The following is a 20,423-nucleotide window of genomic DNA, read 5'->3' as shown; positions in this document are numbered from 1 at the left end:
GCGATGCTGCTACTTTTGAAGGCATGAGGGCAGTGGAGCTTATGCACTAGTTCATGGGTCTTTTGTGTGGTCAAGGCGGTTGCCATCTTAAATTATGGTTAGGGCAGGTACAATAGTCGTGGGGTAGGGGAGGGTGTTTGGAGCGGTGAGAGAGGCTTCATGGTGAATGGGTGCAGGGACGAGAAAGGAGAAGGGGAAACGATGAGGTGGCAAGGCCGGATGTGACATGGTGGATGGGACAGGGAAGAATCATGGGCATGGTGGCAGTGGCATAGCTCGATCAAGGGTGAACGATGAGCCACTGTTGGACGGATGTGAAGAGGAGGCAAAAGTGCATCCAAAGGAAAAAGGAAACTAGGAGGAGCTAGATCGGGAGTGGAGCGACGAGCCACCGCAAACTGAATGTGGGCGAATGCAAAGAGGAGGTGAGGGTGTGGCAAAAGGAGGTGGAAACAGGGGCAGGAAAGAAGGGGAAACAGGGAGGTGAGGCCAAATGCGGTATGATGGTAAGGGTGTGGTCAAATTTGGGGTGGAGCGGCAAGCCACCGTCAGCCAGATGTGGAGAGATGGCAAGAGAGCGAGCGGATGAAAGGTAGAGCAGTGCTGGTGTCACTACAAGTAGGAAGGGAGGACTCAACAAAGAGGAGGCGAGAGAGCGAACTAATGCAGAGCGATGCTTGTGCGTATCACTATAGGTGGGCCCAAGGAGGGAAGATGCACGACCTACTTCCTTTTTAGAGAGTAGAGATAGAATTAAGGGCAACCGCAATGGTACCAAGTCTGCTCTCTATAAGGAGTCCATGCCAGCATCTATCCTATATGGCAAGAAATTAAATAAAGAGAGAGTGTGTTGTTATCTATGAACCTGGAGTGAGCATATACTCAAAACCGAGGTGGTTTAAAGAGTGTATGTAAATACTAAAAACAATTATAGATATCTATATAGATAGATCATTGTAAAGATTCGCTATAATGTGATATGTAGATAACATAGATATTGCTATAGAGTGCTATCTATATCATTGCGGCTGCCCTAAAAACATTGTTGGAAAAATAAAACCTTTTTGACTTTTTAAACTGTTGAAACTGATCACGTTGCACAGTTTCTTAGTGACCATTTGAAATGTAAAAATTTCACAGAAAACGTACAAAAAATCAAGCTGGAATAAGGGGGAAAATTCCCAGGTCCTTATTCAACTAGAGCACTCAACATAAATGATATCTAGTTCTATATGAGAAGAGGTAATATTTACTTACTATATTTTATATGCCTAAATTTTTTAGAAATTTCCAGTCAACAATCTTACCCAATCAATTAGTACAATTAAAAGGATAACTCACAGGAGGAGACAAATCATTTTTTTCTATAAATACGTATGCAGGAACAAACATGCCATGTAGTTCTGTTACTGTACATTTTACAACTCTCGTAGCGTACATATGGGTGGTAATGGATCGTGATCCAAATGGTTCTTCAAAAAATATCAATGCCCTAAATAAATTATAATTCAAAAATGACTAGAAATAGAGTCCGATCCTAACCCGATTTGATACTTAAATCTTATAGTGCAAAAATTATAGGCCGTTATCAGCCCTAAGCGTACAACTATGCCTCAAAAGTCAAAACGGGTTAGTGCATGAACTACTAGCCCCATCCATGTACATACATATTGGATAGTAGGCATAGAGCCTTGGTGCCTTTTGCCAAGAAAACAAGAACAAAACCTTGACATTGACACTATTTCTATCGTGTGTCATAGGTGCAGTAAGCTGAAGATGTTTCTGAAGCCTTCACGTTTGTGCAACCAGAGAGAAATCACCGAGCACCCATGAAGAAATAGCCCAAACAAAGCTGTGGTTGACTGGTTGTCCAACAAGTATGCACAAATATAAAGGAGCACATCTGGATATCCTCAAGACAAATCATAAGGGAAGAAGAGATCGCGCATAACGGCTAGAGGGGTTGTTATGCCCAGTGCCCAGCCCTAGGCCCAAACAATTGGATGGACTTTGGCGATGGGATTTTGAGTTGGCATGTGAAATGGTGGAACCATGGTCAGTGCCATTCACATGTGGTGGAATGCTCTCGCCATTCTGTGAGACTGGGCTGCTCATCTGAATTGGTCCCATTTCCTCGTCAGATTGCAATGTCTGTACAGTGCTCTCAATATCCTCATTGTACCCCTTCAGCAAGAAGTCAGAACAGTTCTCACGCAGCCCATGGTCATATGGATTTCTGAATCTGCCACTTGGTCCCCTGAGGTAACTGTACCTAATGGTATTTGCCATCTCATTTGTTGTAATGTTCCTGGATATCTGCAAGGTAGAAATAGCAAGAAACTATCAGATGGTGCATAAAAGTGGGTTAAAGATGCAGGAAGGAAAAGAGTCAGTAGTGCCTGATATCAGATGCAGTGGATCTTCCACAAACAGATAGAAGCTCAACAAGGTGATACTTTTTAGTACCGCCAAACAGATAGCCAAACAGATAATCAAGAACACGAAGAATCATTCCATGTGCAGAAATAATCTACAAAACTATACATTTATGTATGAACATGGGCGTCAGGGTCAACAAAATTTGGTTGATACCAAATATTTTATTAGAATTTAGAGGCACAATTGGCACCTGGCACCAAAGGGATACTGAATACATATTTTGACACACAAATCGTTAAGAACAACACTAATGCCATTTAGTTTTTCATTGAAGAATACTGAAAGCAAAAGAGATAGCACAGAATAATCGATTGATTGGAGATACATATATATACAGAAGCGCTACTCATCACCCGAACCAGCACTGACGCTAATTAACTCACATCACACCGGCGCTCGCCCCCCACTCGGCCATTCATTGTCTGGACACGGCCCCCCCACTCGGCCATTCATTGTCTGGACACGACTCGGCCATTCATTGTCTGGACACGGCCCCCCACTCGGCCATTCATTGTCTGGACACGGCCCCCCACTCAGCTAAGCCCCGCTAATTTTGCCTTCACTCATCGCGCCTTTGCTAGTAATTCCTCCACCGCGCCGACCAACCCACCGCCGAGCTGACCCCCGCCGCCCCACGACGTCCACAATGGCTGAAGGAACCCTTGAATGGCTGAATATCTGTTCCTGTTGTACGTTGAAGTAATCCTAGAATGGCTGAATAAACCCTTGAATAGCTGAAGTAACACTTGAATGGTTGAATATTTGTTTTGAAGTAAACCTTGAATGGCTAAAGCAAACCTAGAATGGTTGAATGTTTGTTCCTGTTGACTGTCGTACATTAAAGTAAACATTGAATTGCTAAATGAAACCTTAAATGACTGAAGTAAACCTTGAATTGCTGAACAAAACCTTGAATGGATGAAACTAAACCTTGAATGGATGAATATTTGGTGTTGCGCGTTGTGGGCGGCGGGCGGATCAGTCTCGTTAATCACGCGTGACTGGTGCGGTTGGTTCCCTGATCCGATTGATTTCCCTGGTGCAGACCCCGTTAATCGCGCACGACTGCTCCGATTAATCGCGCGTGGCTGGCATGATTAATTAGTTGGGATGAACCTTTTAGTACAGGTGATAGACCATGAGGTCCATCACCCCGGGTGATGATTAGCACTTAGTTATGCATGTATATATGGAGAGAGAGGAGTATCTTATAAAAACAGAACCAAACGAGATCCCCTCATATCTCGCTAACCATATACAAGGACCCACCTGTTATACCTAGCACATACCCACATCATACATGCACACATCATATATGGCAGTCTACTATATACACGAGTCTGCCTGCTATACCTAGCGTGTACTCATACAATATGCTAGTCTAACACCACCCTGTAGTCACAAGTGTCGATGAGACAAACGTTGAGACTGGACCCAAACTCGTGAAGATAGAAACTGGGAGCCCTTTGGTAAATAACTAAATATGTCTGTAAACTGAAACGTCGTCGAAATGTGAAGTACGCGAATAGACCCCAAGGCCACCGGTTCTCGAACGAAATGGAGATAAATCTCAATGTGTTTGGCACGTTGATGCTGAATAGGATTGGAAGACATGTAAACTGTGCTAATATTATTATAATAGGTCAGCGTCATAGCGCGCAGTAGAGTTTGCAGCTCAGCTAGGTGTTGGCGTAACCACAGAGCCACCGGGAGGGGCGCTGGGGTCGCTAGTGGTGACCATGCTGACAGCGAGCATGGGTGGTGGAGACGGCAAGGCCTCGATCGTCATAGAGACAATCTCGACATTGCGGAACACAAATGGCCTGGTTGTGGTGACCCTCCTGATGGTGGACGGAGGCAGGAGGGTAGAAGAGCTCGATGCGGTCACGAATAACAGGGTTCATGGCTAGATCAAAGGCTACGAACGTACCCCAGAGAAGCTGGCCGTCATGAAGGGAAACATGCACACGGTAGGGAGGCACATGGACCATGACGTTGCGAAGGACAAGCATCGAGGAAGGAGAGGAGATATCGGTGCCCGCAGGCCACCCATGCCCCCATGTTGCCGAAGGAAGGGGGCAGGCGGAAGTGGCGTATTGGGTCATGGTGGGGCAGAGGGGCCAAGGAGGACACGACCACCGAAGGAGACCTCGGTGGGGCAGGCCACGCGTGGGGTGAGGAAGAACGTTGAGCATAGAGGAGTGTGGCACATGTGTGTGACTGTAGAGATCGCTAGCAGCAGGCGTAGGGAGGAGTGGGGCTGTTGCAGTAGGGGAGGGGAGCTCGGCCTACGCTCCATGCAGGGGAGACAGAGTGTCACACCCGGATTTAAGGGCCAAACCCGGGCACGAATCAAATGTGTGCTAAGATCAAGTCTCACACATAAGATGACTCATGGTACAGAACGAATGTCACATCTTTACTATATAATGGAGTTCTGTACAAAATAGTTAAATAATTACATCACAAGAAGACAACGATCCAGCAACCATAGTTAACTGGGAGACGACGGCCTAGACCTCTCACGAACTCATCGCGACATCCTTCATGTTCCTCATCTTGTAGTACCTGTCCTTGACCTAGGGGGAAGTGAGTACAGCAAGGGTGAGCTCACATACGTTCATCGCTCAACAAGTTGTGGGGAATAATGTGCATAAGCTCACTTACGGTGAGGGCTCATGTGAAGTGTAAGGCTTACCACAGAGGATGGTTAAAGTTGAGCATTGCTTTTAAAGTTGGTCAAAGTTTTACACGTGCTGCTACAGTAACTGTTGAACCATCCTCCTGTTAAGAGGCTTCTAGTATCCCTGAGTGACGGACGGGTACATGGGATATTGTTCCTTTACCATCGTATGTTGTCTCCATCACATGCAAATGGGTCTTCAAAGTTAAGACAAAATATGATGGTTCTATTGAGCGATACAAAGCTCGTCTCGTGGCTCGTGGTTTCCAACAGACCAAGGGGCTTGATTATGATGAGACTCCAGTTGCCCATATGACTATTGTTCTTACTTTGATAACTGTTGCAGCCTCATCCTCTTGGACTATTTCTCAGATGGACATCAAAAATGCTTTTCTTCATGTTGATTTACGTGAAGAAGTTTATGTGCATCCACCTCTTGGTGTTGATGCTCCCTCGGGGCATGTTTGTCGTCTTCGTCGTGCCTAATATGGTCTGAAACAGGTCCCTCGTGCCTAATCTGAGAGATTCAGTTTTTGTAATCAAGGCTGCTAGTTTTTCTCCTAGTAATCATGATCGAGCATTATTTATTCATACATCTCCCAAAGGCCACACTATACTTCTATTACACATGGATGACATGTTGATTACCATAGATGATTCAGAGCATATTTTTCAAGTCAAGAAGCACCTTAGCAAGGAATTTCATATGTTTTATTTGGGTCATCTTAGTTATTTCTTTTGTATTGAGGTTCTACAGACTCCGCAAGGTTTTTATCTCTCACAGTCCAACTACATCAAAGATCTTCTTGATTGTTCTGGGAATTACTGATACATGCACCGCTGTGACACCGATGGATATTCACTTACAACTTCGTTCGACTGATGGGACACCTCTAAAGGATTCATCACGTTATTGCCATATTGTGGGCAGTCTTGTCTATATTACAATCACCAGACCCAATATTGCTCATGTTGTTCATATGAGTCAGTTCGTATCTGCTTGACCTAAGTTCATTATGGTCATTTGCTTCGTGTGCTGCGATATTTACAAGGGACAAGATCTAGATGTTTATTTTATGTTGTTGATAGTCCTCTACAACTTCATGCTTACTCTGATGCCACTTGGGCAAGTGATCCCACTGAACGATGTTCTATTATAGGTTATTGCATTCTTCTTGGATCCTCTCCTATTGCATGGAAATCCAAAAAGCAAGCAGCCATCTCTCGATCTAGTACTAAAACTGAACTTCGATCTCTTGCCACTACTACCTCTAAAATTATTTAGATGCGATGCCTATTAGCTGATTGTGGTGTGTCTTGTGACACTGCCACACTTCTTTTATGTGATAACATGAGTGCTATACAGATTTATCAGAATCCTATGAAGCATGAACTTACTAAACATATTGGTGTTGATGCCTCGTTCACTCGGTCTCATTGTCATCAGAAGACTATTGATCTTCAATATGTGCCTTTAGAATCCCAATTGGCTGATTTCTTCACCAAAGCACAAACCAGAGCACAATATCTCTTTCACTTGATCAAACTCAACACTTCAAATCCTCCACTTCCACCTTGAGTTTGAGGGGGTGTGTTAAGACCCATTAGGCCCACCCTACTGTAAAGCATACTGGCCTCTCTATATATACTAGTCCCCCTATGAACAGAGCATCATCCATCAATCCCAAGGTTAGTAACAGATAGAATGGAAACCCCAACCCTAAAACAGTGAAGGCATGTGTATATATATTGATAGAGTATGGGTTGGGCCAAAGCCCAATTACATAGGCACAAATACAATAATCCAACAGTTAAAAAAAACTCAACCTACGGAAGGTAAGACAGCCCCCGAGTATTGTATTAAGAAGAAGACCTTCTCACACAGGTCGAGAAAACCCCCGAACCCCTGCCCCCCTCATACACAGCGACATCGAAGCCCATGTGAGAACGACCGTGATCGGGGCTGAGCGTTAGATCTGTGCTTTGGCGTGGGACAGACGATTGGATTTTTTTAACTACGGCTTGAAAATCGCTCCCACGGGGAGCCAAACCCAGGACCTGAGGACTGCACTCAAACCACCTAACCAACTCGGCTAGACGCCCTTTCGCATAATCCAACAGTTATGAATCGTTCTTCTGTGGGAACTCTAGCGTATTTCACCACTCAAAGTTAAAAAAAAGAAGGGCAATATCAACTAGGTTCATACCTGTGATGCTTGAATTACTGTTAGAGTTATAACACCAAGGAAAAGGAGGAGGTCCATTATGACAAAAGACACCACCCAAGAATGGTTTATAGCTGTATAGCCAAGCCATCCACCAAATGATGCTGGGGAAGCTGGGTCTCCTACACTTCCTGCAACAAGAAAAAATAATAAATAAAGTTTTCTCAATACAATAGAAGTCTTGGTATAACAGAAAAATGTAAGCGTACTTATGATGGCCATTACACCAGTAATAATCATTGCAGAAACTTCTAGGATAAGGAACATAAAGAAGTCCCATTTGTTCCGCTGCAATTTCAAACCACTGTAGCTTAGACTGAAGAATTTCAGAATTTTTCATTACCATTCAACATGTGAAAACAAAAGAGAAAGATGTAATTCATCAACTAGAGGCAGAATAATGTTTTCTTGTTCTTCTTTTAGAATGAATCCATATTTAGCTTTCTAACCATGTACAATAAATATATCAACTGCAAATAAGATGTCCAACATATAAAATGAAATAGTACCTTTCCAATGCAATTTGATACCCAAGGGCAGTGATGATCGAATTGCTCAACACAGCGGTCGCATGTAGAGCAATGTTTTGAGCGTACAGGCCTGACAATCTATTAATACTAGGCAAATGAGGCCACTTCAGAAAAATGCTAATTTAAGGGGAAACCCCACAGATTACTTAATAAAGAAAAACTTACTTTGCATGTTATACATAGGCGAGACCAATTACCATCAAGAAGTTCAGGACTGTCCAAACCCATCTTCAACAAAGGTTCCTAGAGGAGCAAAAAGAAAAGATGAGCATACATTTCGGTCTGTGATATTATTTCAACTTTCTGAAAGTGGCAGTTTAAAATGAAATAGGGTATAAAGAAATGAACAGCAAGCCATAGTAGAACTTTCGAGCTTACATCGTCTCTTTGATTTTGTGAATCTCTTATATTCTTGTTGATGTAACCAGGATCTTTCCTGCACAGAAACAACATGGTCACTCTAAGAAGTGAAAGAAGCAGGGTGTTGGTGTTATGACTGGAAATGTATATGGGCGCCGGCCTATGCAGCCAGGGACAGATAAGCTAGACTGAGCAGATAAGTACTGAGATAAGATAGCTAGAGTTGTTTAGATTTTTCCTTAAATAAAGGTAGTTTGTTTAGACTCCTTAAAAGGAGGAAGTCTTGTTAGGCCAGGGCAATATATAAGCCCCCTATGCCTTTAGTCTGTAATCAGGAAAGATCAATCAAATAAACAGATTGAGTCTTGCCTCCTTGCTGTTCTCAACTCCATTGCTGCCCCTGAACCCTAGGTCAGGCGTCACCACGACAATCTCTCACACTTCTTCCTCCAACCCTCCAACCATTAGCCACTCATACAACCTCCGTAGCCGGGGTAATTCTACCAACCCGGTATCGGATATGCCAGGATCTGATGAAGCCGAAACTGCAGCTTCAGCCCAGCCGTCGGAGTTGGCAGCAATCACCACCGCCCTTGCCGAAGTCCAGCGCCAACTGGGGCTCTTCGCCACGCAGATGGCCTCCATGTCCTCCCGCATTGCCGTGGTGGAATCCACCCCTAGAACATCGGCCATGGCGCCGCCACCAGACTGCCCCTACGGCATGCCTGGATATGGCGGACTGCCACCGGCTATGATAGCGGCCGATGGCCACCTCCCACCACCACCTACCACCATATCCGCACCAGCACACCACCACCTCACTTCCACTGCACCTGCTACCGTTACCACATTCACCATCTCCCATTTCATCATTACCACCATTCCCACACACCACTTCACCCACACCAATTTCCCCCACTACCGCACACCATACCCAGTGCTTTCTCTCCACCGCCATCTGTTGCTGTTCCTCGCTTCCACCGCTTGGAATTTGCAGCCTTTGATGGCAAGGAAAATCCAATGCACTGGTTGACTCGATGTGAACAATTCTTTCAGGGACAGCGCACGTTGTAAGAGGAGAAAGTCAGGTTGGCTTCATATCACATGCTCGGCGCCGCACGGACTTGGTACAACTAGCTCCTGCGTGATGAACCACCCCTGTCATGGGGGCGTTTCAAGCAGCTATGCCAACTCCAATTTGGACCACCGCTTCGTAGCAACCCACTCGGGGAATTGGCAAGGCTTCCATTCCGGACAACAGTGGAGGATTATCGGGATAGGTTCTGGGATTTACTGGCCCACACCACGCCACTCACTCCGGAATAGAAGGTACAACTCTTCACGGCAGGTCTTCCAGAGCGTATCAAGATCGATGTCGAACTTATGGCTCCTCGGGATCTCAATCATGCATTATGTTTGGCAAGAGCATATGAACGAAGGGCTCAGGCACTCGACGTCCAACAGACATCAACTACCAGCAAGTCGTCGAGGCCTCCCCAGCGACCGTCATTTCCTATTCCAGCACAACAGTCCACTATAACAGTAGCAGCACCAACCAGCACGGGGGCACAACGTCCATTTAAGAAGCTCACTCCCGGCGAGATGGCTGAGCGCCGCAAACAGGGCATGTGTTACAACTGTGACGAACAATACGTTCGTGGTCATCGGTGCCCGCGTCTGTTCTATCTGGAGGTCACAGATTTTGAGGAAGATATAGGAATCGAGGATGAATCCAATCTAGAGGATCCAGCACCCATCATTTCACTCCACGCCTTAACAGGCATCCGTTCAGAGGGCACCATGCAACTGCAAGTCGACATTCGGGGATAAGCCCTCACAACTCTTCTTGACATGGGTTCTACCCACAATTTTGTCAGCCTCAAAATTGCAGATGGGCTGCGGCTAGCCTACAGTTCCAACCAAGGTTTCCAGGTCACAGTAGCAAATGGCGACAAGATTCACTGCCGACAGATTGCTAACAATATTGGTATGTCCATTGCCGGTGAAGAGTTCTTGATGGACGCATACGCCATTCCTCTAGATTCCTTTGACATTACATTGGGTATCACATTTCTGCGCACTTTGGGACCCATCCTTTGGGATCTTGAAGATCTGTGTATGGCATTCTGGAGGAGAGGATAGCTGTCGGTATTTAGAGTCCGACCGCACACTCAGGGTTACCCCTTGCGATGCTTTTGGGTAGGACGGTGCTGTCGACTGTAGCTCAATGGTTCGTGCTAGATGCACGAGAGAAGAACAGGCAATTTTCTACAAGTTCAGTCCGCTTGGAGAGGTGTAATACCCTACTTCCTAGAGTGGATCTTTATGTGGTCAATTACAGGTGAAGTCTCCTGAATGGAGAAAAGCTAATGAGATAAGTAGATGGTCGATGGAAATGATAGGGTACCCCATGGGCCTTATATACTCAACCGTGGGGTGCTCCATGTGTACATGACGATCACGTGTCTCCTAAATAATAGTGAACCGACTGAACTGATCTTCCTACAATATTGCCGACTTTCCCTAATCCGGCCCGATATTCAAGGGCGTCATACGCGGGGAAGTCGAGCGGTTGCTACGGATAGCGCACGAGCTGACGGGTTGCCTTGGCCTGAATCTGCTGCTTTCTCAGGTCGGCCCACTCCGCCAGTAGTTCTAGCCCGGCCCACGAAGGGATGGTCTTGCGAGGTAACTGGTCCAAGGCCCCGCGCGAGGCCTTCTTGCCTTCTAGTGGACTCGGGGGATATCTGTCCCCGACAAGCCCCCAATCTTTGAGTTGATTTTGAAATAATCAGCCCAAAGATTCTAGGTCCGGCTCATGGGTTCGTTATATGACACGATTTTTGTTTTGCCGATGGGTGCACCGTAGGTGCACCCATTGGGTGTAGCCCCCGAGTTTTGAGTGGATTTTGGAAATAATCCATTCAAAGGTCCTCATCTTATGCTTTAGAAATCAGCATTTATTCTTCATCTTATGCTTTAGAAATCAACATTTTATCTTCATGGGACTCAAAATCTATTGGGTGCAGCCCCCGAGTTTTGAGTGAATTTTGGAAATAATCTATTCAAAGACCCTCATCTTATGCTTTAGAAATCAGAATTTTATCTTTATCTTATGCTTTAGAAATCAGCATTTTGTCATCATCTTATGCTTTAGAAACCAGCATTTTATCTTCATCTTATGCTTTAGAAATCAACATTTTATCTTCATCTTATGCTTTAGAAATCAGCATTTTATCTTTATGGGACTGAAAATCTATTGGGTGCACTGGGTGTAGCCCCCGAGCTTTGAGTGGATTTTGGAAATAATTCATTCAAAGGTCATCATCTTATGCTTTAGAAATCAGCATTTTATCTCCATGAGACTGAAAATCTATTGGGGGCACCGAAGGGTGTAGCCCCCGAGCTTTGAGTGGATTTTGGAAATAATTCATTCAAAGGTTTTCATCTTATACTCTGTGAATTCAAACGACGCTATCTGTCCACGCCTTGTTAGGTCTGAAATTAATTCGATCGATGACAGATTGGACGTCTGGCTGGTTGAGACAGATGGCTCTCGGCTGGACATCATCCTGCTCTGTGCTTCAATGCTTCTGCTGATTAGACTTGTACTTCAGTAGCCACATTTGGACTTCCTCCCATCTCAGTCCATCTCCTCCTTTTGTCGTGATACATTCATTACGTATATTTTGTGGATATGACTTCTTCAGAAAATCTTTGAAAATTCCTGGCGACACACCCAATGGTTGTGCCAAAGGGGTGTCTTGGTACGCAGAGTATTTACCACACTGTCCTGGAGTAGTAACTTGATGTGACCGCGGGGTGTAATTATATTGCCTGAGCAGTTGACCTTGGTCCAAACGGTGTCGTGTTACGCGAAGCGGTGCCTGTTAACTGACTCATTTTTCAGACGGCTTGAATTGCTTATTGAATTCTTGCGACTGTTCGGCGAGCGTGGTAGGAAGTGGACGGTCACCCTGGCCTCTATAAATAGCCTGCTGTTGGGGGCCTTCGTGTTCCGAAGGTCCTCAAAAACACGACTAACATGCTTTCCAGTATAATATACTATCACAGGAAGCTTCGGCTTTGGGATGAAGGTGCATATGGTTTGAAAGGCGCAACCGGGAAGAAGGATGAACCAGTTCCGAAGCTATGAACGAAGGAGCTTCGGCGTAGCGTAAAGACGGCGATGGAAAATGAAACCGACTTAAAAGGGAAAAGACAGCTTAGCCCTCGACAGCTTATTTTTTAGCTAACCGTAAATGTTAGGGACATAAATGTAATTTTACCCAGGCTGCGTCCTGTGCCTATAAATAGATGAACAGTAACACCATACTGTTCAAGCTGACTTGTAATCACTTGCACGTCACTCTTGGATTCTCACCTTCTGTTAAGCCGAAGGTACAAATGTAATTCAATATCATCAATGTTTGTCCATGATCATATAATGAGAATATAGATGATCTAATGATATGATGATTATTCATATTCTTTATATGTCCAATATGTTCTTGCTTTCTATTATTACGTATTGAGATGATGAAGGTTTATCCTTCATAACCTTCGTCTGAAGATCATTATATCCTAAGGGAAATAATGCTTCGAAGGACGAAGATCTTTAACCATTAACATTTGTGTTGCCTTGTTCTTAACTTATAGCATTTGAGAACAAGTGACCAACACCTGCTCTCTTCACTTATCTTTCGATTGTCTGCTTTCTTCTTCTTCTTCGCTCTCTCCTTCTCCAACCAACCATGGGTAGAGGCAGGAAGGGGTCGTGGTTGGCCTCGCCGCGCTAATGGCAAGCGCAAGCGTGCTCCGAGTCCTCCCTCGGAGGATTTTGGGGATTCGGAGTACTCGGAGGAGGCCTCCTTCGAGTCTGACCGTTCACCTGCCCTGGCTTCTCCCCCGGCGTCATCCGAGGACTCGGATGACTCCATGGGGCTCTCCACCGCGGCCCGGACGTACTGGCGCTCCATCGAGCGCGCCGGGCTCGGTGGATTGGATGAGTCGGGGGTCTCCTTGGATGAGGCGGACTCCTCCGACTCCTCCGAGGAGTGGAGCGGCGGCGACGGTGATGACAAGGGCGACGGCAGCAGCGGCGGCGACAACGACAAGGGCGACGGCGGCAAACGTGGCGGTGACGGCGGCAACAGCAACGACAGCGGCAAGGGCGACGGTGGAGGCGGCAGCGGCGACGGCAGCAAGGGCGACGGTGGCGGCGGCAGCGACGACGGCGGCAAGGGCGACGGCGGCAGTGGCGACAGCAGCGGCAAGGGCGACGGCAGCAGCGGCAAGACCAGTGGCATAGTGCCACTGGTTTAAATATTAGTATAGATAGTAGTAGTAGTAAGTAGCAGTAGAATAATGTAGTGTTTAGTTAGTAGCGTGGTGTAGTGTAAGTAGTAAGGTAATATAATGTAGTGGCAAGGGTAGAAGAAGTTAACTCATAATGAGTCGGCTTCGTGTTTGTGTTACTCCATCTATTATAAATCAAGAATGTAGTTGCTCCAAATAATCACTGATGTTTTGGTTTTCATTTGCGCGCTTGAAAGTTTGTCCATGTGTTTGACAGTGCTGGCATTTTAGAGGTAATGTCCGAGTGACGATTGAGGCTTTTACTTTTTCCGAGTGGTGATCTGTCACTTTAGAGGTAATGTCCGACCCAAGGAGCCCATTTATACTCGTGCCGACGTGACTTTTTGATTTCCGAGCCCTAACTTCACTTTTTCCTCTGCCACTTCTCTGCTTTTCTAAATTACTGAGCCCGCTCGTTCCGCCCGAGAGATTGCAATGGCGCCCAAACGGAAGAGACAGAGCGTCGCTGCTCCGATCATCCCGCCCATCGATCCCAACAGCCAGCTTCCATTCGCTGGTAATCATATGTCCATTATCTCTTAATCTGATCTTTTCCACCTTATTGAGACTGGGGTTTTGCCGCCAAAAGAACTCTGTTCTTGGCGGATCTGGCGTGGGGTCACTGTTCCGACAGAGGACCCCCATGAATCCGTTGTCTACGTGACATTTCTCATCCGCGGACTTGTTGTTCCCATCTATCCTTTTTTCCGCGGTCTCCTTGATTTCTACGATTTGAATCTGCCACACTTGAACCCTAACTCCATTCTTCAAGTTGTCATTTTCGTACATCTTTGCGAGGCTTTTCTTGGAATTCTCCCCCATTTCGGAATCTGTAGGTACCTCTATCACTGTCGGCCCGGGATGGCTAGAGGGCAGCATCAGCTCGTCGGCGGCGCAAGTTTAGAACTTTGCCGAGGGAGGAAAGTGGAATACCTCGATATCCCCCTCAAGGACAGCATTAAGGGATGGCGCCTCGAGTGGTTCACCATGGAGAATCACGGCAAATCCCTCCCCCCTCGGTCAGGAAGGCAACCAGACGTTCGCACGCCTAGCTGGGTGGAGTCTCCCACTTTTTCAGAGGTAGCCGAAGCCAAAGTGTTGCTCGCTGAAATCTGCTTATTGAAGGATAGGGGTCTGACTGCTGAGGCCGTGGTCGCCGACTTTGTCTTCAAGAATATTCAACCTTTGAAGGACAGAGTTTACCCTGCTTACTTGTATACCGGCATCAATGATTCCACCCGGGTCACAAACAGACAGATTCCCAATGAGGACTTGTTGAGCCGACTGGATATGATACTGAGGGGTAGGGTCTCGAATGCTGGTGCTCCCTTAGCTTACTCTACGTGGAACCTGCCTCCGAATAGGCCCTTCTCTGAATTTGTCTCCAATCCTCCTGCTCGAAATGGTAGCCCGGGCCATAGAGTGCGGCCCTCCCCTGAGGATATTGAAGCCTTGATTGCTCCCCTTCGGAATCTCCCCGAGGCTGAGAGGCAAACTCATTTTGAGATGCCATCTAGCACCGATGATGCTGAGATGGATGACGTACTTAGCCTGTTGGCCGGGGAATCGTCTGACTCTACCTGTACCGAACCAATGGCCATTGCGACTGGACAAGAGTTTGGCGAGGATGTGGAAATCCAGAAACCCGAAGGTGCCCGCCAGAAGCGTTCACGCCGAGTGAACCGCCCGACTGCGCCTGTCGAGGAGAAGAAGAAAAGGCGACTCCGGCGATTGTCATGCCTGGATCAAGACGTTAGCCCTTCTGCATTATTCCTTGGTGACGGCCTGGTGGACGTCATTCCCGAGGTCAATGTTGAAGGTTGTGATGATGCTCAGGCTGCTGGCGGTGTGTTTGACGAGGATGAAGAGGAAGAAGAAGAAATTCCGCTGATCCGCAAGAACAGTCGTCACTACAGAGGCAGCGACGGGGGCAGCGATATTCCCTCCCAAGCCTTGTCGGCACTCGTCAGCCTTCAAGGGCTTTCAATATCAGACTTTGATCAAGCACTGGAAGAGGTTGTTCCCGAAGATATTTTATCATAGCCTCCTGAGGCTGACATTCCAACCATCTGTTCAGAGGTCCCAGATGGTGGTATTATGCTGCATGATTCTGCTGGGCAAGAGGTAACTCGGGTGGTATCTCGTGCCTCGTCGACCTTAGAAGGCGGTCTTCCTTGCAAAAGCGTTGATCCGGGTCTTACAGCTCCTATGGACGTGTCTGAGTGATCTTCAACCCTAGAGGTGGCTGCTGCGAAAGGCCCAACCCGCGAGGGTGGCGCTGGTAGCGACCCAGCCCCCGAGGGTGTTGGAGCGGGCTCCCTCTCTGCTGCTTCTATGGATGTCCACGTTGGATCGCCCCCAGTTTGGTCCGAGGAGGCTGTGGTGACGCACGTTTCTACGGCTCTCGCTGGTCAAGTCGCTTTAGAAGCCTGCGAACCAGACACCAGGAGCCAGTGGCGGACCTAGGATTTGACCACTAGGTATGCGATACAAAAAATGTTTTATGCAATTCGGTAAAACTATATACAATACGACGACAAATCTTGATACAAATTGTTTAAATAAAATACTATACCATGTGCATATATATACCATGTATATACTATATGTATATATATACCATGTGCATGTGGCACTGGTTTTGCAGGGTATGCCGGTGCATACCCGGCATACCCTGTGGGTCCGCCACTGCCAGGTGACTGCCGCCTGCTGATGGGTCTGAAGTTCCCCCAAGTCATGCTCTTGAGATTCTTCCTGCTAATCTCCCCTCATCGAGCCATGCACCGATTCTTCCTGCTTTTGGTCTTCCCCTGTTCCTTTCCAATCTTCAGGTGAGTCAACTTTTTGCTTTTTATTGTTCGTACTGGCGAACTATCTTTTTTGCTTATCTGTCCACGACCACAGGATTTTATTAGCAGTGTATCCGCCCAACTGAGATCTTGCGGCTGATGGAATAAGTCTTGAGCATCTAGAGGACAGCAGGAGCTTTTTTGACTGTCCTCTTTTAGCATCTTAGCATCTAGAGGACAGCAGGAGCTTTTTGACTGTCCTCTTTAGTCTTTTTAGCATCTAGAGGACAGCAGGAGCTTTTTGACTGTCCTCTTTAGTCTCTTTTAGCTTTTAGCATCTAGAGGACAATCCTGTTGTGTAGTGTGTGAGAAAGTGTGGTAGTGCAGCCTCTAGGGCTATAAATATGTGTCTCCAACCCTTAGATGGGTATGGCATTGTGTAGTGTTTAAGGAAATAAACAGAAAATTGCCCCAACTCATAGTGTCATCCTCTTGATGAGAGTAAGAATTCCGTTGCATACAGCGGCGCTACTGTTCCCGATCAAGCTTCATCTCTGATGCAGTGGAACCCTCTGCTGCTCCAAAAACAGATAGATGACCTGAAGGCATCGAATATTGGTTAATGAGCTCACAGTTTCCCTAGTTGCTTTCATTGCTTAGCTTATCTTTAATCGTGTGTTCTTCTTCCGCTGCTTTATCAGATTTGGCTCGGCGGTGCTCTGACTTTGAAGAGAAGTACTCTCAGAGCCAGGCCGACTTAGCTCAGACTTCTGCTTTTCTGGATAGTGCTCGTTCCCTGAATTCCTCTCTGAATGCACAGCTTGATTCCGAGAAGATGACACACGAGGTAAACTTCCTTGGCTGATCCTGCTTTGCTCTCCTTGCTTCGATGTTGAATGTTGTTCTTTCCTTGCAGGAAGAAAAACAAACACTTGTTGCTTTCCATGACAATCTGGACAGGCTGTACCGTGACGCTAGTAACTCCTTGACCATCCTGTAGAGGAGCCATCGCTTCACCATGTCTGACTTAGACCATCATCGCCACGAGTTGCAGGCATCTCAGGATGAGGTATCTCGACTTGGCCAGTTGTTGTCCACCAAGGATTCCACTATCAGGGAACTGCGCGCCTCCAAGAAGCTTGTCACGCAGGAGCTGGAGGCCGCTCAACTTGCTATTAAGACCTTGGAGAATAATTGTGTCGTCCTGAAGGCTCAGCGCGACAGGGCCATAGACAAAGTCGTTCGCGCTGGGCGGATCCTGATGAGGAGACCCGGTGTCGTAGTGCCCGATGATATTGTCGTTGATGTCAAGGTCGCGCCTGATGCCGCAAGCCGTCCATCCTCTTCTATTGCCCCTGCGAAGGATGTTGTCTGCAAGCATACTTCGACGTAGTGATTTCCTGTAAGACACTTATTTATCGAGTTAGCATCTTTTAGAGAAAAGATGTAGTATGAATTCTGCATGTGCGCAACAGTTATATTAGAACTTGATTATTCCGTGGGCAGGGTGCTAGAAAACACCCCTGGCACTTGTAAGTGAGATATTTCTTTTTTCGAGGTACTCTCGATTTGAGCTGGTTATTCTGCTACTAGGGTACAGTGGTCACTCTAAATCATATGAGTGTGAGCATGCCACATCGACTTAAGGTGTTTCCGACTTAAGACGATTGGTCTCATAGTAGGGTATAGTGGTCACCCTAAGTTAAGTAAGCGTGAGCATGTCGCACCGACTTAAGGCGTTTCCGACTTAAGTCGATTGCTCCGTTAGTAGGGAATAGTGATCACCCTAATTCAAGTAAGCGTGAGCATGTCGCACCGACTTAAAGCATTTCCGACTTAAGCCGATTGCTTCGTTAGTAGGACATAGTGATCACCATAAGTAAGCGTGAGCATGTCGCACCGACTTAAGGCGTTTCTGACTTAAGCCGATTGCTCCGTTAGTAGGGCATAGTGATCACCCTAAGTCAAGTAAGCGTGAGCATGTCGCACCGACTTAAGGCGTTTCCGACTTAAGCCGATTGCTCCGTTAGTAGGGCATATTGATCACCCTAAGTCAAGTAAGCGTGAGCATGTCGCACCGACTTAAAGCGTTTCCGACTTAAGCCGATTGCTCCGTTAGTAGGGCATAGTGATCACCCTAAGTCAAGTAAGCATGAGCATGTCGATTTCAAGTCAAGCCCAATCGAAATAAGTTGTCAATCAAGAGTCTGAATGCCTTTGGAAAATGAAAGCTTTATTGATGATGAAATCTTCTGGTTACAGAGTACAATTTTTCTTCAAGGGTTTTTGAGGCACCGCTAAGGGTAGAACTTTCTGAGGTGTTCTATGTTCCATGAGTTCCCCACTTCTGTGTCGTCCATCTGAGTAAGTCGATATGATCCCGGCCGTGTGACCTCTGCTATGATGAACGGTCCTTCCCATGGTGGTGACAGCTTGTGTCGTCCCTCGCCCGTTAGAATTCGGCGGAGGACCAAGTCTCCCATTGCAAAGGATCGGTGCCGCACAGCTTTGTCGTGGTAGCGCCTCAAGGTCTGCTGGTACCTGGCCGACTGAATTACTGTGTTCAGTCGTTCTTCCTCCAGCACATCAATATCTTCCAGCCCGGTTGCTTCTGCTTCAGCTATGTTTTCAAAAGTCAGCCTCGGCGCCCCGAAGATTAGATCGGCGGGCAGCACTGCTTCCGACCCATAAACCATGAAGAACGGGGTATTTCCATGCAGAGCTCGACTGGGTTGAGTTCGCAGGCTCCAGACCACGTATGGCAGTTCTCTGATCTATTTTCCTGCAAACTTTTCACTCTTATCGAATACCTTTTTCTGAGTGCTTCAGTATCATTCTGTTGGCTCTTTCCACCTGGCCATTGGCTCTTGAGTATGCCACTGATGCGTATTTGATCTGGATGCTCATTTGCTCGCAGAAATCGAAGAACTCAGAGCTGGTGAAGTTGGATCCCAGGTCAGTGATGATGCTATTCGGTATCTCGAACCTGAATATTATATACTGGATAAACTCCACTGCTTTTGCTAAGGTCAAAGAGGCAATCGACTTGTACTCTATCCATTTTGTGAATTTGTCAATGGCAACCAGTATATGAGTATAGCCTCCCAGATCCTTCTTGAAAGGTCCAATCATGTCCAGCCCCCAGCATGCAAACGGCCAGGTTACAGGGATGGTCTACAGCTGCTGCGCGGGCAAGTGTTGTTGCTTTGACAAGAATTTGCACGATTCGCACTTTTGGACTAACTCGGCAGCGTCACTCTTCGCAGTGGGCCAGTAGAAACCGGATCTTAAAGCCTTTCCCACCAGAGTCCTTGATGCAGCATGCACCCCACACTATCCGACATGGATTTCATCTAACAATTGTCTCCCAGTGGCCGAGTGAATGCATTTCATGAAGACTCCTCCTGCGCCTCTCCTGTACAGTAAGCCCCCTATGATGGTGTAGTGGGCTGACTGTCTTGCGATGCGTTCTACCGCAGCCTTGTCATCCGCCTCTTCTTCATTCTTTATGTACCTGATGATAGGCTCTCTCCAGTCGTTGGGATCTGCCTCTGGCTGACTCAAGGCGTTGCATTCCTCTCTACCTGATCCGTAAGGATGCTCGGCTGTGATATTTCTTGGATGAAGATCCCAGCTTCGACAACACATCTGCTGTTGCATTGCGGTCTCTTTCCACGTGATGGAACTCCAATCCTTCGAACTTGCCTTCCAGTTTTCGCACAGTTGCGCAGTACTTGCCCATTGAGTCGGTCGAGCAGTCCCAATCCTTGTTTATCTGGCTTATGACCACCAACGAGTCACCATATACCATCAGCTTCTTGATGCCGAATGATACTGCAATGCTCAGCCCGTGGACCAGTGCTTCATATTCTGTCACATTATTTGATGCTGGAAACAACAGCTGGAGTGCATACTTGAGTTGTTCACCTACTGGAGCAATAAAGAGAATCCTTGCACCCGCTCCTTGTAGCTTTAGCGAGCCATCAAAGTACATTCTCCACACCTCAGTAACTTTCGGGCTATCCGGGACCTGGTGCTC

The 20,423-nt window shown here is 46.8% G+C and overlaps 1 protein-coding gene across 4 annotated transcripts in view; it reads right to left on the bottom strand.

The window, feature by feature from the left end:
• Positions 1-1,345: 1,345 nt before the first annotated feature.
• Positions 1,346-20,423, bottom strand: part of LOC103626727 (protein S-acyltransferase 24) — a 31,854-nt gene continuing 12,776 nt past the window's right edge. Inside the window, exons 8-14 of one of the 4 annotated variants that reach the window (XM_008647110.3) lie at positions 8,256-8,313; positions 8,043-8,120; positions 7,857-7,955; positions 7,557-7,635; positions 7,330-7,478; positions 3,370-3,527; positions 1,346-2,316 (exon numbers count right to left, since the gene is read on the bottom strand). In XM_008647110.3, coding sequence (XP_008645332.2) covers positions 2,187-2,316; positions 3,370-3,527; positions 7,330-7,478; positions 7,557-7,635; positions 7,857-7,955; positions 8,043-8,120; positions 8,256-8,313 — 751 coding nt within the window. In that variant the 3' untranslated portion in view covers positions 1,346-2,186. The remainder of the gene's footprint in view (positions 2,317-3,369; positions 3,528-7,329; positions 7,479-7,556; positions 7,636-7,856; positions 7,956-8,042; positions 8,121-8,255; positions 8,314-20,423) is intronic. The other 3 variants (XR_553103.3, XM_008647108.3, XM_008647109.3) reach the window with 3 other exon arrangements.

The sequence above is a fragment of the Zea mays genome, chromosome 5, assembly GCF_902167145.1.
Source record: "Zea mays cultivar B73 chromosome 5, Zm-B73-REFERENCE-NAM-5.0, whole genome shotgun sequence".
Taxonomy (NCBI): Eukaryota; Viridiplantae; Streptophyta; class Magnoliopsida; order Poales; family Poaceae; genus Zea; species Zea mays.
Note: the sequence above shows the minus strand (reverse complement) of the source record. Positions and strands in the feature narration are given on the sequence as shown.